The 22,059-nt window shown below is 47.1% G+C and overlaps 1 protein-coding gene across 4 annotated transcripts in view; it reads right to left on the minus strand.

The window, feature by feature from the left end:
• TDP1 (tyrosyl-DNA phosphodiesterase 1) overlaps positions 1–22,059 on the minus strand; it is a 69,504-nt gene that overhangs the window by 13,715 nt on the left and 33,730 nt on the right. For all 4 annotated transcript variants that reach the window (XM_010968682.3, XM_074365156.1, XM_045505723.2 and 1 more), the window contains exon 16: positions 5,470–5,572. In XM_010968682.3, the coding sequence (XP_010966984.2) occupies positions 5,470–5,572 (103 nt within the window). The remainder of the gene's footprint in view (positions 1–5,469; positions 5,573–22,059) is intronic.

Genomic DNA, 22,059 nt, shown 5'->3' on the forward strand with positions numbered 1-22,059 from the left:
ACAGAAAAAATTGAGATCAAATCAGTAATTGGTTAACAGGGATTTATCAGCTTCCAGATCAATCCCAGAAGTTACAAATGGCATCATTATTAAGAAGGGGAAATGCAGGAGCTCCATCCATTGCAGTTTTTAAGCCAGAGTGTCACTTCCCACGGCCGCTGGTTCCTGAGTGACAGGTCCTGATGACGGCTGGGGGAAAGGAGAGCGAGGCCAGGTTCCTTCTGGGTCACTGACCGCTGACCACCTCTGCAGCATTTAAGGCTATGCTGTTCTGGGCACAAAACTTGACTGTGTGTAATGCTGGCCTCAAGTCAGAGTTCAGGAACACAGAGACTGGGATGGCCCACTGGGGAAGGACAAAAGGAGCAACTCTGGCTGCTGATAACTCAGAAACGTGGGCGTTTCGGACACTGAGTTCTGCCCGAGAGTCACAAAGGTGGGCTGATCTCAAGAATCTGGATTCTGGAAGATGTCCAGACAGAAGAATGACTGCAAAACTGGGTTTTAAGTAAATCTTTGGCCAACGTGTAACCACACATATCAAAAGGTGTATCTTGATGATACCAGAGAGAGAAACCTAAAGAAAAAAATCATACCAGGCCTCATTTTACAACAAACTGCATTAATGTCAGTGACCATTTTGAGATTATGGCCAATAAGGAAAATATTAAGACATTAAGTGAATACACATGGATTGGCATTTGTAAATAATGCAATAGACTCCAGTGAGAGAGTTTGTGTGTGTACGTGTTTTAATTTCAACAAAACAGCTACAGGTGAGCTACTCCATACTGCAAATTGCTTTTGATGAGATTAACAAACCTATTTAATCACCTGCTACATCCCACACCCCCTGGACTAAATCCACGTCATCTCCACGGCCACTGTTTGCACAACTGCTCTCCCCACAGGAAGGGCAGAGTGCACCCTAGGAGCTTTAAGGGAGCAGCATCAACTACCAGATGTTTTACTGGGAGCCTCCTGTGGGCCAGGCCCTGCATGAGAGCAGCCCCGGCAGAGTCAAGGAGACACATGAGTCAGAGATTACAATACCCGGGGCACATGAAGAGCTCCAGGTTCTCGAAGGCCGTAGGGTGCAGAGGAGGGGCACCTGGAGTGGAGACATGAGCACAGGTGGGGTTGGGGGCCTCAGGGTGTCATTCCTAATACAGGTCGAGGCTGGTGAGAAGGGAGTGTGGTGGTTAACTTAATGCGGGAACTTGCCTGGGCCGTGGGATACCCAGATAACTGGTTAAACATCACTCTGGGTCTCTGCATGAGATTGATGCCTGAGTCAGTGGCCTGAGTAAGGATGATCCCTCCACCCTCAGTGTGGGTGGGCACCATCAGTCAGCAGGGGGCCCGAGAAGAAGGAAAGGTTGAGGAAGGGCTGCTGTGCTGGGACGGAAAGCCTGGGCTCTCTGGTTCTCGGGTCTTCAGACTCGGACTGGAACTACACCACCGGCCTTCATAAATGGTAGAGATTGGGACTCCTTGGGCTCCAAAATTGTGAGCCAATTCCTCAAAGTAAGTCTCTTTCTACACATATATCTCTATATTCTGTTGGTTCTGTTTCTCCACAGAACCCTGACTAACACAGGGGGGCCTGGCTCAGAATGGGTGGCAGTCGCTCTGGGCGGCTGGACCACAAAAGGCCAGGGGTGAGAGGGAGGAGGGCAGGCCCGAGTAGCCAGGAGGCAGGGCAGGAAGGGAGAAGCAAGTCACGCTCAAGAGCCTGGCTTCTGTCTGACAGGACTTGAAGCGGATGGGCAGCCCGATTTGTGGTCTACACACATTCCAGCAGCTGGCACCGAGCAGCTGGGAGGTGGCCTACGAAGCGGGCTGGGAGGCCACTGGAGCAGGGCTTGACATGCCCTAGACAGTGGCAGCAGGGATGGCCAGAAGTGACAGACTACCAAGCAATATTCAGAAGTCAAGAATGACAAGGCTTGGTGATTAAACAGATGTGGGGGAGAAGGAGGAGTTGGGGGTGACTTCCTACACCTTGAACTAGGACAGTGGGGTGAATGCTAAGAGTAGTTCATTAATAATCAGAATTTCATAATTGTATGTTGTAAGTGATGATGATTTTGATGATATCTGCAAGGCCCTTATCCTCACATACTCTTGAAGAATATAAAGTACACTAAAATCATAATTGGAGGTATGTTTCATAAGATTCAAATCCTCTGAAAATTGTCCTGATGAGACCACCAGCCTTGCTTAAAAAACAGGACTCTGACCCTGTGGCCCAGGTCCACCTGCCAGCCCCTTCCAGGCACATGGTACTGTTCGCTGTTTCTCAAATACAACATGCACGGTGCCCTCTGGCTGGAAGCCTTACTCCCCTGATGGCTGGTTGAGCTCAGACTCATTTTTCAAGACCCAGGCCAGTCATCTCAATGAAGAAGCCTTCCCCAAGTCCCCCGGGCAGACTGCACGCTCCCTCTTCTGAGAATCTTTATGTTTTGAATGCCCCACACCCCAGCTCTCATCACACACTGTAACAACTCGAGTCTGTTTCCTTAACTTACTCGTGAGCTTCCTGAGGACAAGACCCCACCCCCCCTCCTCCTGTCCCAGGGATTGCCAATGAGGGGGCCCGAGGTGCCCGTGGGCCGCCCGCACAAGAGGTCGTCCCAGGCAGCCGGCACGTCCAGTTACGAGCCCGGGCGCACTGAAGAGGGAACCACAGAGGGGCTCTGCTGGGCAGCCCCTCCTTCACAGGCCAAGTGTCTCATTCTGTGGTCCTCTAACCTCTGCAAGACGACAGATTACCTCCTGGCACAGATCTTCAGGTTGCCCTCAAAGTTAAAACCATAAACGTCAATTCCGTGAGGGCCTAACAAAGGTCTACTACTTTTCCAGAAGCTCCTCGTAAAAGTAGGTGACACAGATGATACATACTAGCTTTAGGACAAAGCCTCCTGTGTTACAAAATCCCCTTGAACTGCTTTCTCCAGATAAAACACTCATCAACCCGCTTATGGTGAAACCCCTGGCAGTAAGCACTGACCTCTTGGGTGGCTTCCGAGCTCACAACAATCGCCCCTCTTTCCGGAATCAGGCCCCTATCAGGGGACGGGGTTGGGAAGGACAGAGGCATGGAGGGCAGACCCACGTTTGCACGAATACCCACTTTGAGCCCTCTGAGTTCTGCTCACTCAGGCCAGGTACCCTCCTCACAGATCTTGGCACCCAGCTTGCACCTGGTAGGTCTCTCAAACAAGGTGCCTGTTTCACTTCTATGACCTTCTTGCTCAGTTTGACTCTTGGCTCCTTGGGAGGCAAGGTCAGATAATAGTGTACTGTCCAAACGCTTAATTTCAGCACTTTGCCAAGTCATTTATGATTCACTGAAGGATATGACCATCTGCCCAAATGGGAAAATGTCTGATGACAGGACAGTGGCAGTTTGTGGGTCCTTTTGGTGCTATAGAGGACGCCGGCCCTAAGTCACTGTTCCAGGATCTGTGTGCTGAGACATGCCAAGGAATCGACTGATGGAGAACCCGCTGCCTTAAAATGTCAATTACACAGTCACCCCGCGGGGCATCCCCTTGAATCTGCTGGCACAGCACAGGAGGGTGGAGCCCATTTTTCATATTCTTGTCTGTTGGTCTCTAAAAATAACTAAATCTCTATTTTACCTAGAATGCACTAGAGTGGAGTTCTTTCTTGTTTCAAAAGTATAGAAATAGGAGTCTAGCAAAGAATCAATTTGGGGATTCTAAATGATTACATCCATTCTTCCTCTATTAGCCTCCCCTGCAATGTACAGTTGGAAACATTTTGGAGGCAGAAAATTAGCAGCTTAAGAGTGCAAAGGTCCTGGAAGTGCAGTATACTCTTCTATTATCATTTTCATGATGAGGGATCAGGTCAGAACAGTTAGAAATGACTAGAATTTTGCAAATGCTGACACCAAAAGCCTAACAAGAGTGACACAGAACTTATTCCACTATTTAAGTTATTCTGGGAGATAATTCTAGCCTCAGTTCAAAGCTACAGCCACTATAATCACACCAAAGGACTGAGTATTAATACCTAGTGTTGTGAATTTACTGCTTTCCTAGGATACAGCTGAATGATCACAGGAGGATCAGTGAGACAGAGGTCTGAGGGCCGGACCCCACTCCCGGGTGGAACCTTAGGGAAGTCACATTCCTGTCTATGGAAACCATCCACTGGCGGGGCTGCGGAGGTGGCAATCTTCAGCTGTGAGCAGCATTAGGGTCTGCTGTTTGCACAGGAAAGAAACAAAAAGTGCTAGAATCTTATGTTCTGCCCTCAGGAGAGGCCCCAGGACAGTTCTGCGGTGAAACCCTCTGAGAAGGAGAAAAGGGGAGGTGATGACGGCCAGGGGAGGAGAGAGAAAGGGAGAAAGCAGCTCCTCCCCAGAGCACGTGAGAGAAGGAACAGGGAGGAGGAGACTGTAGGGCGGGGCGGGGCGGGGCGCTCGCCCTGAGACCACACCCACACGTCACAGGTCCCGGACTTGAGTCTCAGGACAAGCCCATGGCATTCCCCTGGCTAAACCTTCTGGTCCAGCCCCAGTGGTTTACCATGGGGCTGCATCATGTGTGTGTTTAACTACAAACCCAACTATAGCAAGTGGCAAAGAAGGGAAAAGAAAAAAGCATTGCGCATCACATCGTGTGGGCAGCTGACAGCATCCACTGACCAGCCTGAGCCCAGAGCAAGGGTGGCGGTGAGACGGAGGCCAGGGGCCTGTGTGCTGCTGAGAGAGGGAATGGCTTTGGGCCAAGAGGGGTTCTAGTGTTTACTGAAATATACAGCTTTTACAACCCAGTCCCTACATGAAAACTAGCCCCTTTGGGTGTTCAGCTGCAGAAACTGCACGCTGTTCTAAAGCCAGGAGTCAAGCTGGCTGTGCTGGACACCTTGACAGAGACACACGGCTTCCACTGCGGTGCCTTCTGGGGGCTTACCTGTGAGTCTGATAACACGTGCCCTTTGCGACCCCCTGAACTCCTCTCCAGCAGGTGCTGTGAGCTCCCCTGCCTCCCTGGGCTTGTGGTCAGGCCATTTTCCCCCCAGCTTCTCTACTGACCGCGAATCCTCAGCCTCCCTCCACGGCCCTCAGAGGGCGGTCTCCAGTCCCCCAGGCCTAAAATGTCGGGCATTTGGCTGAGTCATTCCTTTGGTGACTTGTCACTTACCACCTTGTAGCAAATCTTCACATCCTGCTTCCCAATCTTATTTAAACATTGCTCTTAACATCACCCAAATCAGTATCTTCCATCACTAACCGGGTACACCTCATGAGAGCAGCGATCCTGTGCTCCCAGAAGAGCGAATGTTGAATGAACTCCCCGGCTGGGGCCGTGGCTGAAGCAGGGGCCCCAGGTTAGACCCCGGGCAGGTCATGGAGACTGAAGGAAGGGAACACACACACCCATTCCATTTCCCTGGTGACCAATCTGGCAGATTGAAGAGGGCACTTACAAACGCTGATGGGAGGAAGAGGACCCCAAGCTCGTAGGAGCGGATCATCAGCTGGGCGCCGTTCTTCTCCAATGCTCCCCAGGCGGCCTTGGACAGGTTGGCGCTGTGGAGACAGGGACAAGGAATGGGTTGACTCGGGAACATTTCAGCGCGGGTCACACTTCTGCAGCCGCGAGAGCCTCAGCCAGTGCGTTCAGGTTCTCACAGAGCTGTGCTTCCAGAAATGGAATGTAAACCCTGCTGTGCTATAATCCTCAACATTTATCCAACTGCTAATTAGAGCTACAGCCTCACTCTCATCTGCGTTTTCCCCTGAGGGCACCTGTGAAAATAATTATCCTTCCTCAGATTTTTTTTTCTTCTCTGTCCAAAACCCTTTTTCTTTTTTACAACTTTTGTAGCTCCCGCGAGGATGTCCGGTTTTGTTGCATATGGAAGTAGCACTGCAAGTCAGAATCACAATGAGCTATCACTTCACACCTGTCGACGGCCACGGTCAAGAAGGCTACAAACAACAAACTTTGGTGAGGATGTGGAGAAAAGGGGACCCTAGTACATTGTTGGCGGGAATCTAAACTGGTGCAGCCACTGTGGAAAACAGTATGGAGGGTCCTCAAAAAATTAAAAATAGAACTACCATATGATCCGGCAATTCCACTCCTCGGTATATATCCTAAGAAAATGAAAACACTACCTTGAAAAGATACATGTACCCCAATGTCATAGTAGCATTATTTATAATAACCAGGACATGGAAGTAACCTAAGCGTCCATCAACAGATGAATGGATAAGGAAGATGTGGGGTGTGTGTGTGTATATATGCGCATATATATATATATATGCGCATATATATATATTATCAGCCATAAAAAAGAATGAGAATTTGCCCTCTGCAACAACCTGGATGGACCTGGTTGCTTATGAAGTCAGACAGAAAAATACTGTATGTTATCACTTATACATGGAATCTAAAAACAGAAGCAGACTCACAGATACAGAGAACAAACTAGTGGTTATCAGTGAGGAGAGGGAAGGGGAGGCGCAAGACAGGCGTAGGGGATTAAGAGGAACTAACTATTACGTATAAAATAAATAAGCTACAAAGATATATTGTACAACACAGGGAACATAGCCAATATTTTGTAATAACTATAAATGGAATATAATCTATAAAAATACTGAATTGCTATGTTGTGCACCTGAAACTAATAATATTATAGATCAACTCTAATTTAAAAAAAAACTATGTCAGTATCATCTTACAGAGTGGTATCTTAAGCTTCACATTCCCTTTTCTGCCTCTGTTTTTGGCCAGGGAGTGCTAATTTCTATTATCAAAAGAAAACAGCTTCAAGGGCACATTTGTATCCAGAAAGAGTGTGCCTTTAGAATCACGTTTTATGCGGGCAAAGAGATGTGGACATGGCTAAAAAAAATCACACGATGCAGCGGGAGGAAGGAGGCTCGACCTTGATGGGCTGGGAGGCACCAGGATGGAAGCAGGATGCGCAGGAGCCGAGATGAAAAAGCTCTGAGGCCTCGACTTCAGCAACTCCCTCCTGCAGCACATCAAGCTGAGCGCTCTCATCCACCAAGTAATTAACACAAACCCACTGGAAACGTTGTTTTCAATTAGGCTCACCCAAATTCTATTTCATTTTTAGAATGGAGAGTAAAACCTCAGCTATTCAGCCGCTTAAAAGCCTGACTTCGTAGATAACGGAATTTAAAGATTCATTCACTGGAGTATCAAGTATTCTCCTGAACCAAGGGCTGGAACTGCTGTCTGGGGAGTCAGAGTCTAGGAGAAAGGTATCAATAAGGTGACAAGAACAATCTCTGTTCAGGGTTCTATGGAAACAGACAAGGAGGAATATAGAAATCAGAGCCAAGGAGGCTCTTAAGCAGTAACTCCAAAAAGTAGAGTGTGTTTACAGACCTCCCTGCCTTCCTAAACGGACCACACTGAGGACAGGGATGCCCACGGGCCACAATCACAAACATCACAATCTGTGCTGTGCCGCTGAGATGTAAGATGCAAAGGAAGTGGGAAGTTGACCATAAAGTGATATTACGACTCTAGAAAAGAATGTTTTCTTAAAAGTCCAAGATGATAGCCTGCTTCTATTTTTCTCGCCTGTGAGTAAAATAAAGTGCCCTCCTGGGCAGAGACACAGGGTCAGTGGCAAAACCAACCAGTGGGCGTGGGGTGGAAACAATCTTCCTAGGACTATTTTTCCAGCTCTCTAGATTATCATCGCCTTTCTGGTTAACTCCCTCAGCTTGTCGGCCTAACGTCACAGGCCAGAGGTGCTTTCTGGAAGGCTTGTTCTTATTCTTCCCTCCCTAGTCACGTTTTCCTCAATCGCCCAAGATCTCAGGGCTTATTCCAAGGGAAAGATCACGCAGACCACGAGGACACCTTCAGATGGTTTCCTCCAGCCTCTCCTTCATATCTGGCTTCTACCAGAATTCTAAGCATCTGGAACCTTAAACTCTATCTTTAATAATGAGAGACTAGAAGTCTCTTGCAAGCTATCTAAGTGATAACTCTATATTCCTTGAATAATTCTTTACACTCTGAGGACCCTTTGGATCACTGGTACCCAGGGCAGCCAGGAGGTGGGGTATATATTTCTAGACTCCAACTGCCCGCTGTGTGTGGATGGGCACCTGCTGGTGTCAGCAGAGGCACAATGACACCACAGGGCTGCTTACAGCAAGCTCTTCTGCTCCTGAAACGCTGAAGTTCTAAGTTCTCGTCTTCTCCATCCAGGACCTACGTCCACTGCCTGTCCTGGCTTCCTGCTGCGGCCACTGCCGCTCCTCAAGGTCAGGTGCACTGTGCTGGCCTCTCTGCCCATTCTTCCACTTCCCTTGCGTCTCCTGCTGCCCTGAGCTGCTTCTCCCCCAGTGCTGGGCTTTCCTTCTGTTGTTGTTGTTGTTGCTGGGTATTGGATGTGCTTCATCACTAAAGAGGGTTGGGGTTTGAATTTACTTTGTGGTCCCTGGGGTGTAGAACCCTTGGAAGTTGGAGAAGTCTGGAGGGTAGGATTCTGGAGGTCCAAAGTGGTACTGTCCACCAGACACTCCACCCAAGCCACTAAGAAAGTAATGGTGAGTAAGACAGTGGATTCTGGAGGATGGAGGTGTGTTAGTTATGGTTCAACCAGAGAAACAGAACCACTTCAGGTGTGAGCATGTGTGTGTATATAAAATATACAATACATATAATTTACAGGAATTTGACGTCAGGTAAGTAACTGTGGGAGCTGGCAAAGCAGTGTCTGTAATGCAGCTGTCTCTGCCCTGATGCTGGAGCTTGAAGTCTGTAGGGCAGGGAGAAGCCAGGGAGGGAGAATACACAGTGGAGGAGAGCAACAAGCTAGAGCCCCAGGCAATGAGCTGAAGCCATGGGTACAGGCCCTTTGCCACACAGCTAAACACACACACCTGGGGAGACCCAGGGTCAGAGAAGCTGCAGGGGGACCCAGGGGAGGATGGAGCAGATGCAGGGTCAGCTGCTGACAAGGTGAGCCAGCCCAAAGCGACGACCTATGGGCTATAACAACACTGCGGCTTCATATCCACCCTTGAAATCCCCACGAGAGTCTCCTTTGGGGCCCATCCTAACTGGAAACATACAAGTAAAGGGATTCTGCAAAGTGTGGTTCAGCCCAGGTAAACTGACGCATTACAAAGCCAGCACAGGGTAGGGTGTTTTTTTCCCAAATCCCCAGCTAAGCTGACCAACAGTCAGTTATTTGGCTGGGTAGTTTGTGGGCCCCTTGTGGAAAAGGAGCTCAGGTGTGGTCGATTCTCTGCCTCAGCTTAGGGAGCATGGGTGTAATCAGAGATCTAATCTCAGCCCACAATATGGGAATTTTGTCTGACTGTTTAAAGCTTTCAGAGTAAATATAAACTAATAATGTTTAACAGAGTGGGAGGGTATAGCTCAAGTGGTAGTTCAATTCCCCAGTCCCTCCTCTAAGAATAAATAAACTTAATTATTCACCCCTGCCAAAATAAAATAATACAATAATACATAAAATGTTTAACAGAGAACTCCTAAAAGAAAGCTTAGCAAAGTACAGGAATGCCATGTAAGGGACATGAAGAAGAAAGGAAGGTCAATGTGGAGAACAGATCCCTGGACCCCAACTCAGGAGAGAGGATTTTGCCCCAGCCACACCCAAAGGCACTCCTCTTCCTCCCAAGCCTTAGCTTCCTGTCTCTATGATGAGGGGTTTCAGCTGATGAGGCGAAAAATCCCTTCTCGGATGACAGTCTACAATGACCAGAGATGCCCACCCTCACATCTAACTAGATCAAGCCCTCGACCTTCGAAAGCCAACCACAAAGATAAAATCCACTCTAACGTATTGGGGTAACAGCCACACAAGGAAGGAGAAGGGAGCAACGAAGGTGACTTCTGGGCCAGCCCTGCTCCGTGCACCTAAAAGCCTAGAACGTGGTGACAGCAGTAGCATCACCTGCCACCGCCAACCCTGGCCTGAGCACCAGGGTGGCTGATGGAGTTTACTTTCAAGATTCTGTTGGAAGGTGTGTGAATCCCCGAGGATGCCTGCTGCTTTGGGAAGTGTGTCCGCTGGTACATTTCCCTCCATCATTGGCACTTGATCTAGGCAGTGGCCGCCCAGAATGCAGAGATGCCTAACAGACTGAGATTTTAACCACATGTCCTAGAGGACGGGGGTGGGAGAGCAGATGGTCTCACAAACAGATGCAATAAACAGAATGTTGACAGCGGAGGTGAGAGAGGATGTAGACTGAGCAGCTGGGATGACGAGGAGGGATAATGACTAACTCGAGCTCATGCCACTGTCACCCTGCCCTTAAACTCCCCAGCCACATGCCTGTCTCTCTCCCGCACTCTCTCTCTCTCTCTCACACACACACACACACACACACACACACACACACACACACACGCATGCACTGACGCTGAGTCACCATCTACTCTGCATTTGCTGTAGGTTTTCCTGCATTGCCCTTGGGCTGTTCCTTTTTGTACTGAAAAATATTTTCATGAGGAATATGGAAAGATATTCTCCCTGCAGAGGATTCATGTTGTATACACGTATATGCAAGGATATAATCTTTAATTTACATGGATTCTGTCACATCTCCCTCTAAAACATCTTTACTATTTAGACTATCTTAGACATCACCCACCCTTGTAAGAGGCTCTTTTCTTGGATCCTTGAGAACACTCAGTGGCTAGTATCCATGAAAATGTTTGCTAATCTAATAGGCACAATGTATCTCATTTAAATTTGATTTCTCTGATTACTAGTGGTGTTCAGTATTTTTAACCATAATTCTCAACATCTGTTTCTTAATTCTGCCAATTATCCATTTTTAAAATATGCTATTTGTATTTTTTTATTGATAAGCAGTGTGCATTAGTTTCTTATTGCTGCTCTAACAAACTGCCACAAACTTAATGGATCAAAATAACATAGATCTTTGTTTTTATGCTTCTGGAGATTAGCATCTGGAACGGGTCTTGCTGGGCTAAAACCATGGTATGGACAGCTTCCCCTTCTCCCACTTCAACTTTCTATTGTCCGCCTTCCACTCAAGCAACATTAAAACCCAGCGTTTTAAAAATATTTCTTATTCTTCTGGACCAGTGGTTCTCAACTGGGGGCAACTTTACCCCTTGGGGATGTTTAGCAATGTCTGGGGACACTTTTCCAGAGGCTAGGGACACTGCTAAACACCCAATGCCCAGGACAGCCCCCATAACAGAGAGTGACCCAGCCCCGGGTGGCAGAACTCCCTGCTGCAGTGATGTGGTTTCTCCACCACCGCCTCTCTCTTCCTTGGCTTTCTCTCCGCTTGACTACTCTATTCTCTCCCGGCTCCCTGCCTCAGCTTCTCTCATGTTTGCTGCCCCTTCCACGCGGTACCCTCCAAATGTGCGCCCTGCCCTTGGCTCATCCACTGTCTTCTTTTCCTTGGGGACTTTTCTGCTCACCAGCTGCAACCATTACTTTAACAAGATGACTCTCAGACTTGTCCAGCTTTGATCTCTCATCCAATTTCCAAACAGGTACCTCCAACCACAAGCTGGATTTCTCCGCTGGGATGTCACATTGTCACACCAAACCCAACACTCCAAGAACCAAAAACTATCAGCATTCCTCCCCCTCTGAAAACCAGCTTTCTTCTAAATTCCCTTCTGTCCACAGTCTCAGTCCAGCTCAGAATTCATAGGCATTTTGGATTGTTGGCTCCATCCACAAGGTACAGCCCGTCATCAAAAGCCTTTTCACCCTTGTACTATCCTTTTACTTTCAATAAGATTTCCCTCGTTCAGCCTTTCCCACCCTAAACTCTGGTCTCTCATTCTACATCTTCCTCCAGTGGCTCTCTAAGTATCAACGAGTCCTTTCTCCTGAAGCGTGCATAGAGCAAATGCACAGCCTGGACATGCAGGAACCTCCACAGTCTGACCAAATTCATGCTTCTCAATCTTACTTCGCATTATGCCTTTTCATGATTCCTCCACCCTTGACTGAGTTGACTTACTGACCGCCTCCACATCTTTGCAAACATTATTTCCTTGTCCACGATGCCTTCTACCCCTCCCACTCCAGTAGGTATCTGAGCCCTTTCCTCCTCCACAAACTCCGGCTCTTTCAACAAGCTGTTTGTGGCTATTCCAGCCCACAGATGTCTCCCAACACTGAATCCTGCAGATGCTAGACAGGCAAGAAACATCTCATTAATTCAAGAAAAGAGATTAATAAACAAAGGCTTAGAAGATATAATTCGTCAAGACTATTTTGTTCATTGTGGCTAAGGAATTAAAAACTTTCAAGCCATAAAATCCAGAGAAAGAGTCTAATTGTTGACAATTAAGCATGGGAAGCATCGGAGGGTAGTGGGTAAGAGCTGAATCTGAGCTCGCACATATTTCAATCACAATCAGAGCTAACACTGCTGATCTTCAAGATCCATGCCTGTAAAGTATGCTAATGCACTTGCCTCATAAAGGTGATGTGCAGATTACATCAGGTAAGGTGTGCAAAGCCCCAGGCACATACATGATGCTTAACAGATACGACCTATCACTATCATCAATACTGGGCTAAATTTATGAGGGGATGACTCCGGTCCTTCTCTCTGGTGTGACCCATCAAGCAATGGAATTATCCAGAAGGCAGGTCTATTCAGGTCTCCTAATTCTAGAAGGTTATAGTCCAAAAATTACTCATCAGATTGCTTCACTGATTTAACAATCTTAAATGCTACACGCCCCTGAGGCAGAGATATGGTGAGCTTCTATTTTGTTTTGTAAAGGATGTCAAAAGGATTTTGGTCCCCTTGATGCAGATAGATGTCCCCCACTTTTCAATATAGTTATGAGTGAAAAAGTGCCAGGAACTTAAAAGCATGGTTAAAATTAAACCGATTCTGCAGATGTCCAACAATCTTGTGGGATTAAGTACCAAAGGGGACATTTCACATCAGCTGTGTTTTGAGGGCTGGTATTGTGATTTATAGATACGTGTGTATTAACAAAGAAATGCCAGCAGGAAGAGACAAATAAAGATTATGGCCCATGTTTTCCCACAGATAAGCAAGAGCAGAGCACTGTAAGAGATACAATACTAGCATGTAGCCTTTTGCAAGTAACAATTCTGACAGATCACCAAGTAGACTCTGAGAAATCCATTTGCAACCTCACTTTGTCCCTTGGTCACAGGCATATCATGAACCCCTTTCTATCTGACATTGGAAGACTAGCTTTCACTCCATGCCACAGTCCAGTCCAGCAGCTGACCTAGTCTTTAAAAGGATCCATCTACCTTTGAGCCCACAAATTGAAGGACACGGGTTTTAGAAGTCATCACATCAGCATCCAGAATTCAAAACAACCAAAAAATACTGTCAAGCAGGATCAGAAGTTGCTTTATGAAGTTTAGGTCAAAATTGGTATTCAGAACACTGTATCAAAGAATTCCAGTATGTATCTGATAGTAACCCATGTGATAAGCTATAACTGTTTACTGTTTCATTTTTCTACTGAAACGTTCTATTATTGTGGTCCACCTCCTACGGTGGAAAGGCAGAATAGGGACTTGAAAAGAGCAACAGATTTGCAAGATCTGTGTTTTGGTCAGATGCTACCTTGGGGGTACATCCTCTGGGCACCAATTTGTCTACAATGTGGGCTTAACACCATCTGTTCACTTCAGTGGGTTACAATGAGGAATGAATAAAATAATCTAGGTCAAAGTGCTTAGGAAATTGCAAGGCATAAAGGTAACATTTGGAAAGTATTAATACTTCTAAGAGATCTATGAAATTTTGTTAGAATAGGCTCTGGGAGATTATCTATTGTAATGTTTTTAAACTTTTTTTTTTTTTAATCAGGAAAGTCCTTTGTTCAAAGGAGACATTTAAAGCAGGACAATGGGCTCTGAAAGGGGTTTCCAGAACCCTGAGGGCTCCAAGGAACATGGCACGAAACCACTGATGTAGCCCAGCCCTGGGTTCCCACTTGGGGAAACAGACTGAAGAGGGGAAGGAGCTGCTGAGACGCAAGGGTGTGGCTGTGGGCAGTGGACTGTTTAATATCGAGGTGACACCAAAAGGTCTGATGAACAGCCAGTGTCTGGTCAATTTATGTAAGAGACCTTGAAAGGCTTCTGAAGAAGGCTGCTCCCCTGATCCTCCAACGAAGTCTGTGAAGGCAAGAACCTCGCCTTTGGTTCCCTGGGTCCCACAGTGGTGCAGCCTCTGAGAACTGTTCTTGACTTTCAGGAGCCTCACGGCCAGTAGGACCAGGTATTGATGCTGCAGAGCAAACGGGCGTTTCCACTAAGACCTTCCAAGACAGCCTGAGGGCAGCCTCCTTGGGGTGAGTGACCAGCTCCACGGAAGTCTGATGGAAGTTTGCAGGTGTCTGTGACTCTCCCTGGAAGTTCCGTTCCCAACCTTGCAGGTAACCCGATTAGCCCCGCCCTGCTCTCATCGCTCTGCTCCTGCATCCTTCACCCTCTGCATTCTTCTGTAAGAAGGTCTCTGTGAACGCCCCTCTGCTTCTCCATTCTGTGGCCACCTCTACAGTCCTGTGTCTGGAACTTCGCACGTCTCTCAGGAGTTTTTCTGCCTCCACGCTTTATTTCCTCTATTCTATCTCGTTAACCAATTCCAGAAAGAGTACATGACTTGGAAGAAAGATCTGTTCAAATTCCAGTTCAACTATTTCTCGATGAGCAGCCTCAGCTCTGCATCCGTTTCTAAATTCACAAAATACCTGCTCCACTTAGACTTCAGAGAGCATGTGGTGGTATTATCATAAAAACCCTGCATTCTGTTATAAAGCTTTGAACAACAACAGACATAATCAGTAACCTTAACAGAACACTGTTGATCATCTCACGCCCTTGTTCAAAAACACTCAGCGATCCCTACCTGAAAAGTCTCAAGCCCTCTGGCCGTCGTTCCGGCGCCACAAGCCCCACCCGTCCGCTGGCCCAGAATGGATGCCGCATGGACTAACAGAGGGAGGACACACACAGGCAAGGAAAAAGCAGCACTGGGCCACTCGTGGCCAGTCACACCACACTGTGAGCTCGCTCAGCAGGGGCCACAAATGACAGCTATGGCAAAAGCTGAAACACGACTGGTGGACAAGGCTATGGCAAAGCAGTTGGCAGGGGGTCGGGGCGTCTGGGTAACGGGCAGGGAGAAAGGAGGCGGGGAAAGGCCTGGCTCAGCAGCGCTGGAAGATGTTAGCTGAGGGGAGGCAGGTCTGCCAAGTTGCTCCTTAGGAAACTGAGGCTGCTGTGAGCTTCTGAGCTGTGTGTTCTCCCCCGAGCCTCACCCAGCAGGGCTGATCCCAAAGCAGAAGGCAACAGGGCTACACGAACTATAAGACAAGTTCCTAGTGGGCAGGGGCCATGCCTGTCCTGCTCACCATCCAGAACCAATGCCTAGAGCAGCGCCTGGCACACAGGCAAGAAATATTCACGCTCAGCTCTCTGGGTTTGAATCCCAGCTCTACCACTCTGCCAACTGGGCTACCCAGGGCAGGTTACTTCGGGTCTCTATGTTTTAGTTTTCATCTCTCTAAACTTGGGATAATAGTACGGAGCTCCTAACTGGGAGGATGAAATGAGCCAGCGTATCACACGCACTACACACGTCTCTGCCCTACTTTGTGAGGTGTCTTCTCTGGAGGCCAGGTCCTGGTGAGGGACTCCCAGATACCTCCCCCCTCAGGCCCCAGGCACATCTCGTGTCTGGCGATGCTAGTGTGTGAAGGGTCCAGAGGCCCTAAGCCAGGGGGCCTCCAGCTTCCTCCCATCAGGGTAAAGTGTCAAGAGACTTGCTTCCACAAGCATGGAAAGGGGGCATGCTCTGGCCTTGGTCTCCCTGAACCAGAATGCAAGAAAGTGAGGGACCCTGAATCATCTCTAACAGATGAAGAAAGTCCTCTGCGGACTCTAGGGCTGATGACCATTATCTGCGACAAAGTGTATGAGGAGTACTGAGTCATCCCAGAGTACCTGGAGCGGCAGGGCCAGGCAACCAAGTCTACCCGATGACATCTACAAATATCTTTTCATGTGATCCAACTTGATTTTTACCAAAAAACTCAGACAAAGGAGGAGAAAGTCTATTTGTTTCCGAATCAAAGGGACAGACATAACAGAAGTACCGCACAGCTATGTTAAAAAGCAGAGGAGGGGAGATCGGCCTTTATGTTTCCTCAAAAAGCCGCAGTGCTTTTGCAGTCAAAGCACTTGTCTTGTTTTCCCTCAAAGTGGCAGCATCAACATTTCTCCTCATGCCGACTACCCTGCAATGCCTGTCAGTCGCTAGGCAACGTGAAGAGCCATCGCTTCCTGCCCACCCACAATGCACAGCTTTCATAATTGTTCTCACTGGGTCTGCCAATTACTTGGAGGCACCATCTCCTCAGCCAAGGCTGCTGCTTCAAGCTCATCTTCTCGCCTGCTCGGTCCTGTGGTAAAACTGAAACACTGTACCTGTCATCGTGTTCCAATAATTTCCATAACAGGCTGCCCATCAAACACAGGATGATTTCACAGTAGGATCAAAAGCTATAAATAGCTTTCTATAGAATCAACTAGACAAAAGTAGGCTAATATAACATTCTAATAAGTTCAAGCTAAAAGTGCTGGTTTTAAGTTTCTTTGAACATCGTTTTCTGGCTGAATACGCTTGTCTTGATTACACAGAGTGATTGCAATCAAATTTTAACCACATTGAGTTCAGAAAAGGCTCTGTCCAAGGGAAGTCTTCAAGTCACATATTACACACCCACGTTATAAAAACAAAACAGATAAGATCTCGATAAGCGGCTTTCTTGAACCTCTAAGAGGGCTAATGAATGTGAGTTTAATAATAACATGTGGTTGTCAGCAGCCACTAGAAACCAAGCGGTCGACTAACATGTGACACGTCACACAGTTTAATAGGTGACGGCCACATTTATTTCCTACCATCTTCTCAGAGCACTCCACGAGTGAGATAAAGGCCCAGATTAGAAATAAACTTCCTAAAATTTAAGCGGCGAGGCTGGTAAGTGGCAACCCCAGATGAGGACACAGATCTTCGGACTCTACCTTAGTGCTTCTTCCTCGATAGTAATGTTGGCTGGTTGGGTAACATTCCCACCTGAGGTTACCTGGGGTTGAAAGTGCTGATGGGGTTAAAGCTATTAAACCCAAGAAACTAGCAGCAGTGGTTTGAGGCTGAGGAGCCAGGAGGGCTGGGGAACAGGAGTGAGAAGACAAACTTGCTTGGCATACTCTCGTCCTACTAGGTGTGGATACAGCCTATTTGGAAGAAGAGCTTTGCAAGGGGCTCTGATTCAAATACATACTGGTCCTTGACCATATGCTGTGCGCAGGGTTAGATGCTCAGGATAAAGATGAGTAAGATCTGACACCCGCTCTCAGGCAGCTCACCATTTACTGAGGCAAAGGGACGCCCAAAGAACCAATAAGAAAGATGTAAAAGGACCAGGCAAAAAGTGCTGTGGAAACAGGAAGGACAAATAGTCATGTCTGCTGAGCCACCAAAAGTTTCAAAGGGGAAGATTTGAGATTGATCTTAAGAATAAGCTTCAGTGCTCTGGACAGTACAGAAAGGAAGACAAACAAAACCTGAGAAGCAGTCAGAAAATGAACATTTCTGAACAAGAGGGATACCATACGTATATTCATTCAAAATTTTCTGAGCCACTGCAGATCAGGTACGACACTGGGCACTATACTTACTGGTCAACACTGCGCTCCCGTGCAGCGGACCAGCTAACCCGTGTCCAGACTCTTGAACTGCAGGACAAAACAATGTATTGTTTTCTGCCACTTAGTTTATGGTAACGTATTACAAAGCAACAGAAAACTAATACAAGACGCAGAACAGAAGAATGTCTGTTAAGAAACAATACTTATTTGTTAATGTGCATGTAAATTCACTTTGAAAGAAATTCCAAAGGGTGGCAAAAGGATTTGAGCAATGGCAATATTTTTGGTAAAAGTAACTAGCTTCAAAAGGTGGTCACCTTGAAGGGCAACACCTCTTTGGGTGGGCTGATCTGCCTTATTTAAAATAAAAGTCTCATGATCACGTTAGAGTCAAAATTCACATTGCTTATCACCCATCTTGCTTACTACTGGTATTTTCTTCTGGGAAATTTGTTTTAGTAAAAAGTAGCCATTCATCCCAAACATGAACATTAACATGGATTGGTAATAATAAATCAAAGTAGTAAAGTGTCAAAAAAAAAAAAAAAAAAAAGGAGGGGGAGTTCAATGTATGCAGCTTTTGAGTTATTTTTCTTTTCCTAAAATCCAGTTCTTAAAACATAATACGTCTGCCACGTTGTGGACGGACTGTGAGACTTGCTGGCATTATCTGTTCATCTGGCCTAGAATCCATGGTTCTCTCTACAGCCCTCCCTCATTACTCTAAAGCAGGAAAATGCATCGGATGAAAGAACGGCAACAACCATACATCAGCTGTTCACAAAGCCCTGAACTTATTCTCAAAGATGACAGCATCACCCAGCAGGAGACACAAGCCAGGGGATGTCCAGAAAAGCATGGGCACCTGGGGCCTTCACCACGACAAGGCCATTAGCACGAGTGCGAGGCTGCTGGACACCCTACAGCAGGCAGGACACTCTGGCACAACAAAGGGTTATCTTGACCGAAATGCCACCTACTGCTCTGACCCCACCGTCCGCCCACCCCACCCACTCCAGCAACACCCACTGTGCGTCTCAAACACAGCCAGCGTATTCCCAATGCTGCCTCTCTGCCCAGAGTGCTCTCCCGTGGCCGTGCAGCCACATGGCTCCCTCCCCTCTTCCACGCCTCTGCTGAAACATCACCACGTCAGTTTGTTGACCACCCTGTTCAATGAGCAGCCTCCTTCTCTGACCCAGGCACCTACCACCCGACAGCACAGCACCTGAGGATGTGCCTGGGAACTCGGGCACTTGTTGAACCTCTCTGGGCTTCGCTTCTCCATCTGTAAAGGGTTAGGATTTACAGAGATGCTGCAGGATTGTTATGAGGATTACACGAGAGTATGTGCACGTATGAAATGTGCTTTTAGTCGAGTGCCTGGAACCTAAAGTAAGCACTACATGTTAGCTCTGAAAATCTAAAAACAACCTAAAAGCAACTTTGAAATTAAGCTATTACCTAACTCATTTTATGTAATGGCAAAACTTGAACTTCTTAACTCATCAGTGACACAAGCTGACCTAAGCTAACACGAGGAAGTTAGTGGACGGGACATGTATCATACTACGTTTCTAAACTCCAAATACTCAAGCACTTCTGGTCCCAAAGATTTGGAGGAAAGGACTGTGCACCTAAGTTATTACTCTACTGTAGTTTTCTCTATAGCAATTATCACCATTTGATACATATAAATCAACTTACTTGTTTTTTTGTGTAACTCCCACCACCATAAAGTCAAGGATTATGTTCTATCATTGTACTCCCTGCAGCTGGAAAAGTGCCTAGGACATAGTAGGTGCTCAATAAATCCATGTTGAAATGAATGATTAAATTCTATAATGTCCAAAATACAACGTGTTAACATTTCTTAGGTAGAGGGAAAAGAATTTCACAGAGGACGGCAGCAAGTTGTTCTTCAACTCAGGAGGGGCAGCTTGGATCCAATTCCTTTGTGTGGCAGTGAAGCACTTGGTAAGGGTGAAAAGCCCACTTGATATTTACTCTCCTTATCTACCTCAGCTCCCCGGCGTCACCCTCCTGCTACTCTTCCTGAACATCAACAAAAGCTCAGGGTGTCAGTGATCAGTTCTAAAGAGAACTCCAAAATAAACTCTGTGTACACCAGTCTCCTGAGTGCAACACCTCACACAATTCCACGTGACCTTCCTTCCACAATAAATCACTCTAATCAAATTGACCATTCTCCTACCAAAACCAGTTTCATTTCCTGACTTTCCTACCAGCCACACTCTGAGCCTAGGATTCACCTTTGAAGCTATGCACCCAGTCCAGGCAGTGCTTTCAGGGGTACAGCCTCGATCCTGGCTTTCATTTGCTTCTTTGTTAACTAATCTGCACTGAGCACCTCTATGTGCCAGGCACCAGGATACACTGAACAACACAGACATGGACTTGGCTCAGAGTCCAGATGAGAAGTCAATGTTCACACAAGCAACCACACTGAGCGGGAAACACTGACCTTGCAGGAAGCATATGTACACTGCAAGGCTAAGGAAGCAAGGAGAGCCTCAGTGAGGTTTAAGTTGAGAACTAGAAGTCCTTGAAGGCCTTGCTGGGTGAAAATCTACTTGTGTAGGATGGCCAGGAAAGCATTACACTGCAATCACCTGACACATGGACAGCGAGCTGTCTGGTCCTAACGTAAATCCCACGAGAGCAGGCACCTCACCTCTGCCTTCCGCTCTGTCCCCATGCCTGGTGTCAGCAGCTTTGCCAGCTGCAGGCAAACACTTGCTGGGCGAGGGAGTCGCCTCAGCTCTGCAGTCTGATTCCTCAGGCTCCTGCAATGACTGGACGAGGCGATGCAGGTAAAGCCCTAGAACTTTCCACCACGTGGTAGCTGCTTGAAGAAGATCAAGCGTCTCCCCTGTCCCTTTTTTCTTACCCCCGCAGAGCAGAAATAACCTTTGTTCAAGGTCCTGGCCAGGGCCTCATGTTCCCCCAGAGACCCACCAGGGGACTGAGAGTCCGAGGAGAACCACGTGAAGGGTCCCAGGGCCTGAGGACGGACTCTGAGGTTTCCACTGTTCTGTGGTCGCTGCATCAGTTTGCACGTTGAGCTGCTTACCGTGAGGAACCATTGCCCTATACTTACTTGTTACAGATATCATTTCACGTGTTCACAATGAAACATTTATTACAAACACTGTCACCTAATAATTTTAATTGATACTCAGAATTAAGCGTAGTTAAGTAGGGAAGATGAGTGCCATATGTTGGGCACTATCACTCCAGTCTGTGGGCTGGCCCTATGGACTTTGGACTTTCAAGCTCCCATAATCGAGAGTCAATTCCTTGAAATGAAAATAAATAAAAATACATCTCATCTACTGGTTCTGTTTCTCTGGAGAGCCCTGACCAACACAGCCAAGCAAGAGGAACCAACTGGGCTCCCCCAGCCTTTCCATTTCCTCCTTACAGGCCGGCCCTTCGAACAGCCCCTCCTCTCCTTTATCCCTGGATCCCAGCACCAGGACTTCCATCTCTACCAAACCTCAAAGACCCACAGTGAGAGCAAGACTCTGGCATTTACTTCTTGGAGAAGCCTACCCGATGGCAAGAGGGGAGAAAAAGAGCTCACTTCTGATCACTCCGTGTGGGTAGGAGGCGAGTTGGACGCTTGTGAATGCTTAACTTGATTTCTCTGGGCACCAGTTTTGCCAGGGGAAAAAAAGCTTGATAAAACCACTTTTACCCAGTAATTGATATGTTTCTCTATATTGCTCTGAGTCTATTCTGAGAAAAATCAGTTTGCTAAGTTAATAGTTAAGGGGATTTTAACCAAAGTTGGAAGGGTAGCCTTCAAATTCAATTCAACATTCATGCAAAGTGGTGTGATTTCACTAATAGCCTTGATGAGTACAAGAAAGTAGTATCATGGGTTAGAGAATTCTGCCAGATCTGATTGAGGGAAATGTCACATCATTTAAGGCACTCAACACAAAGCAAAATAGCAACACACTTGTAATAAAGTAGCCCTTGGGACGTATGGCGGCCTACGACTCAGCGATGCTTCCAATGGTAGCATTTTAGAACTGGAAGCAGGTAGACCTTTTCATCCAGTCCTGTCCACTCAGCATTAGAGTATGCAGGAAGTGCAGGTCACACATGGGATCAGGATGCGACAGGACCAGTATTAAAAGCCAGGTTTTCCTCCTTGCAACTTAGTAACTTGGTTTAAAAGACAGTTACTGAACACGGAGGTGAGCTGACACTGAAATGTGGTCTCTTTGAACATCCACGTCCCTTTGGAGAGTGTTCAAGGATCCACATTATGCCCCAAATTCATGTCTTGTTGGTTAA

The sequence above is a fragment of the Camelus bactrianus genome, chromosome 6 (genome assembly GCF_048773025.1).
Source record: "Camelus bactrianus isolate YW-2024 breed Bactrian camel chromosome 6, ASM4877302v1, whole genome shotgun sequence".
Classification (NCBI taxonomy): Eukaryota; Metazoa; Chordata; class Mammalia; order Artiodactyla; family Camelidae; genus Camelus; species Camelus bactrianus.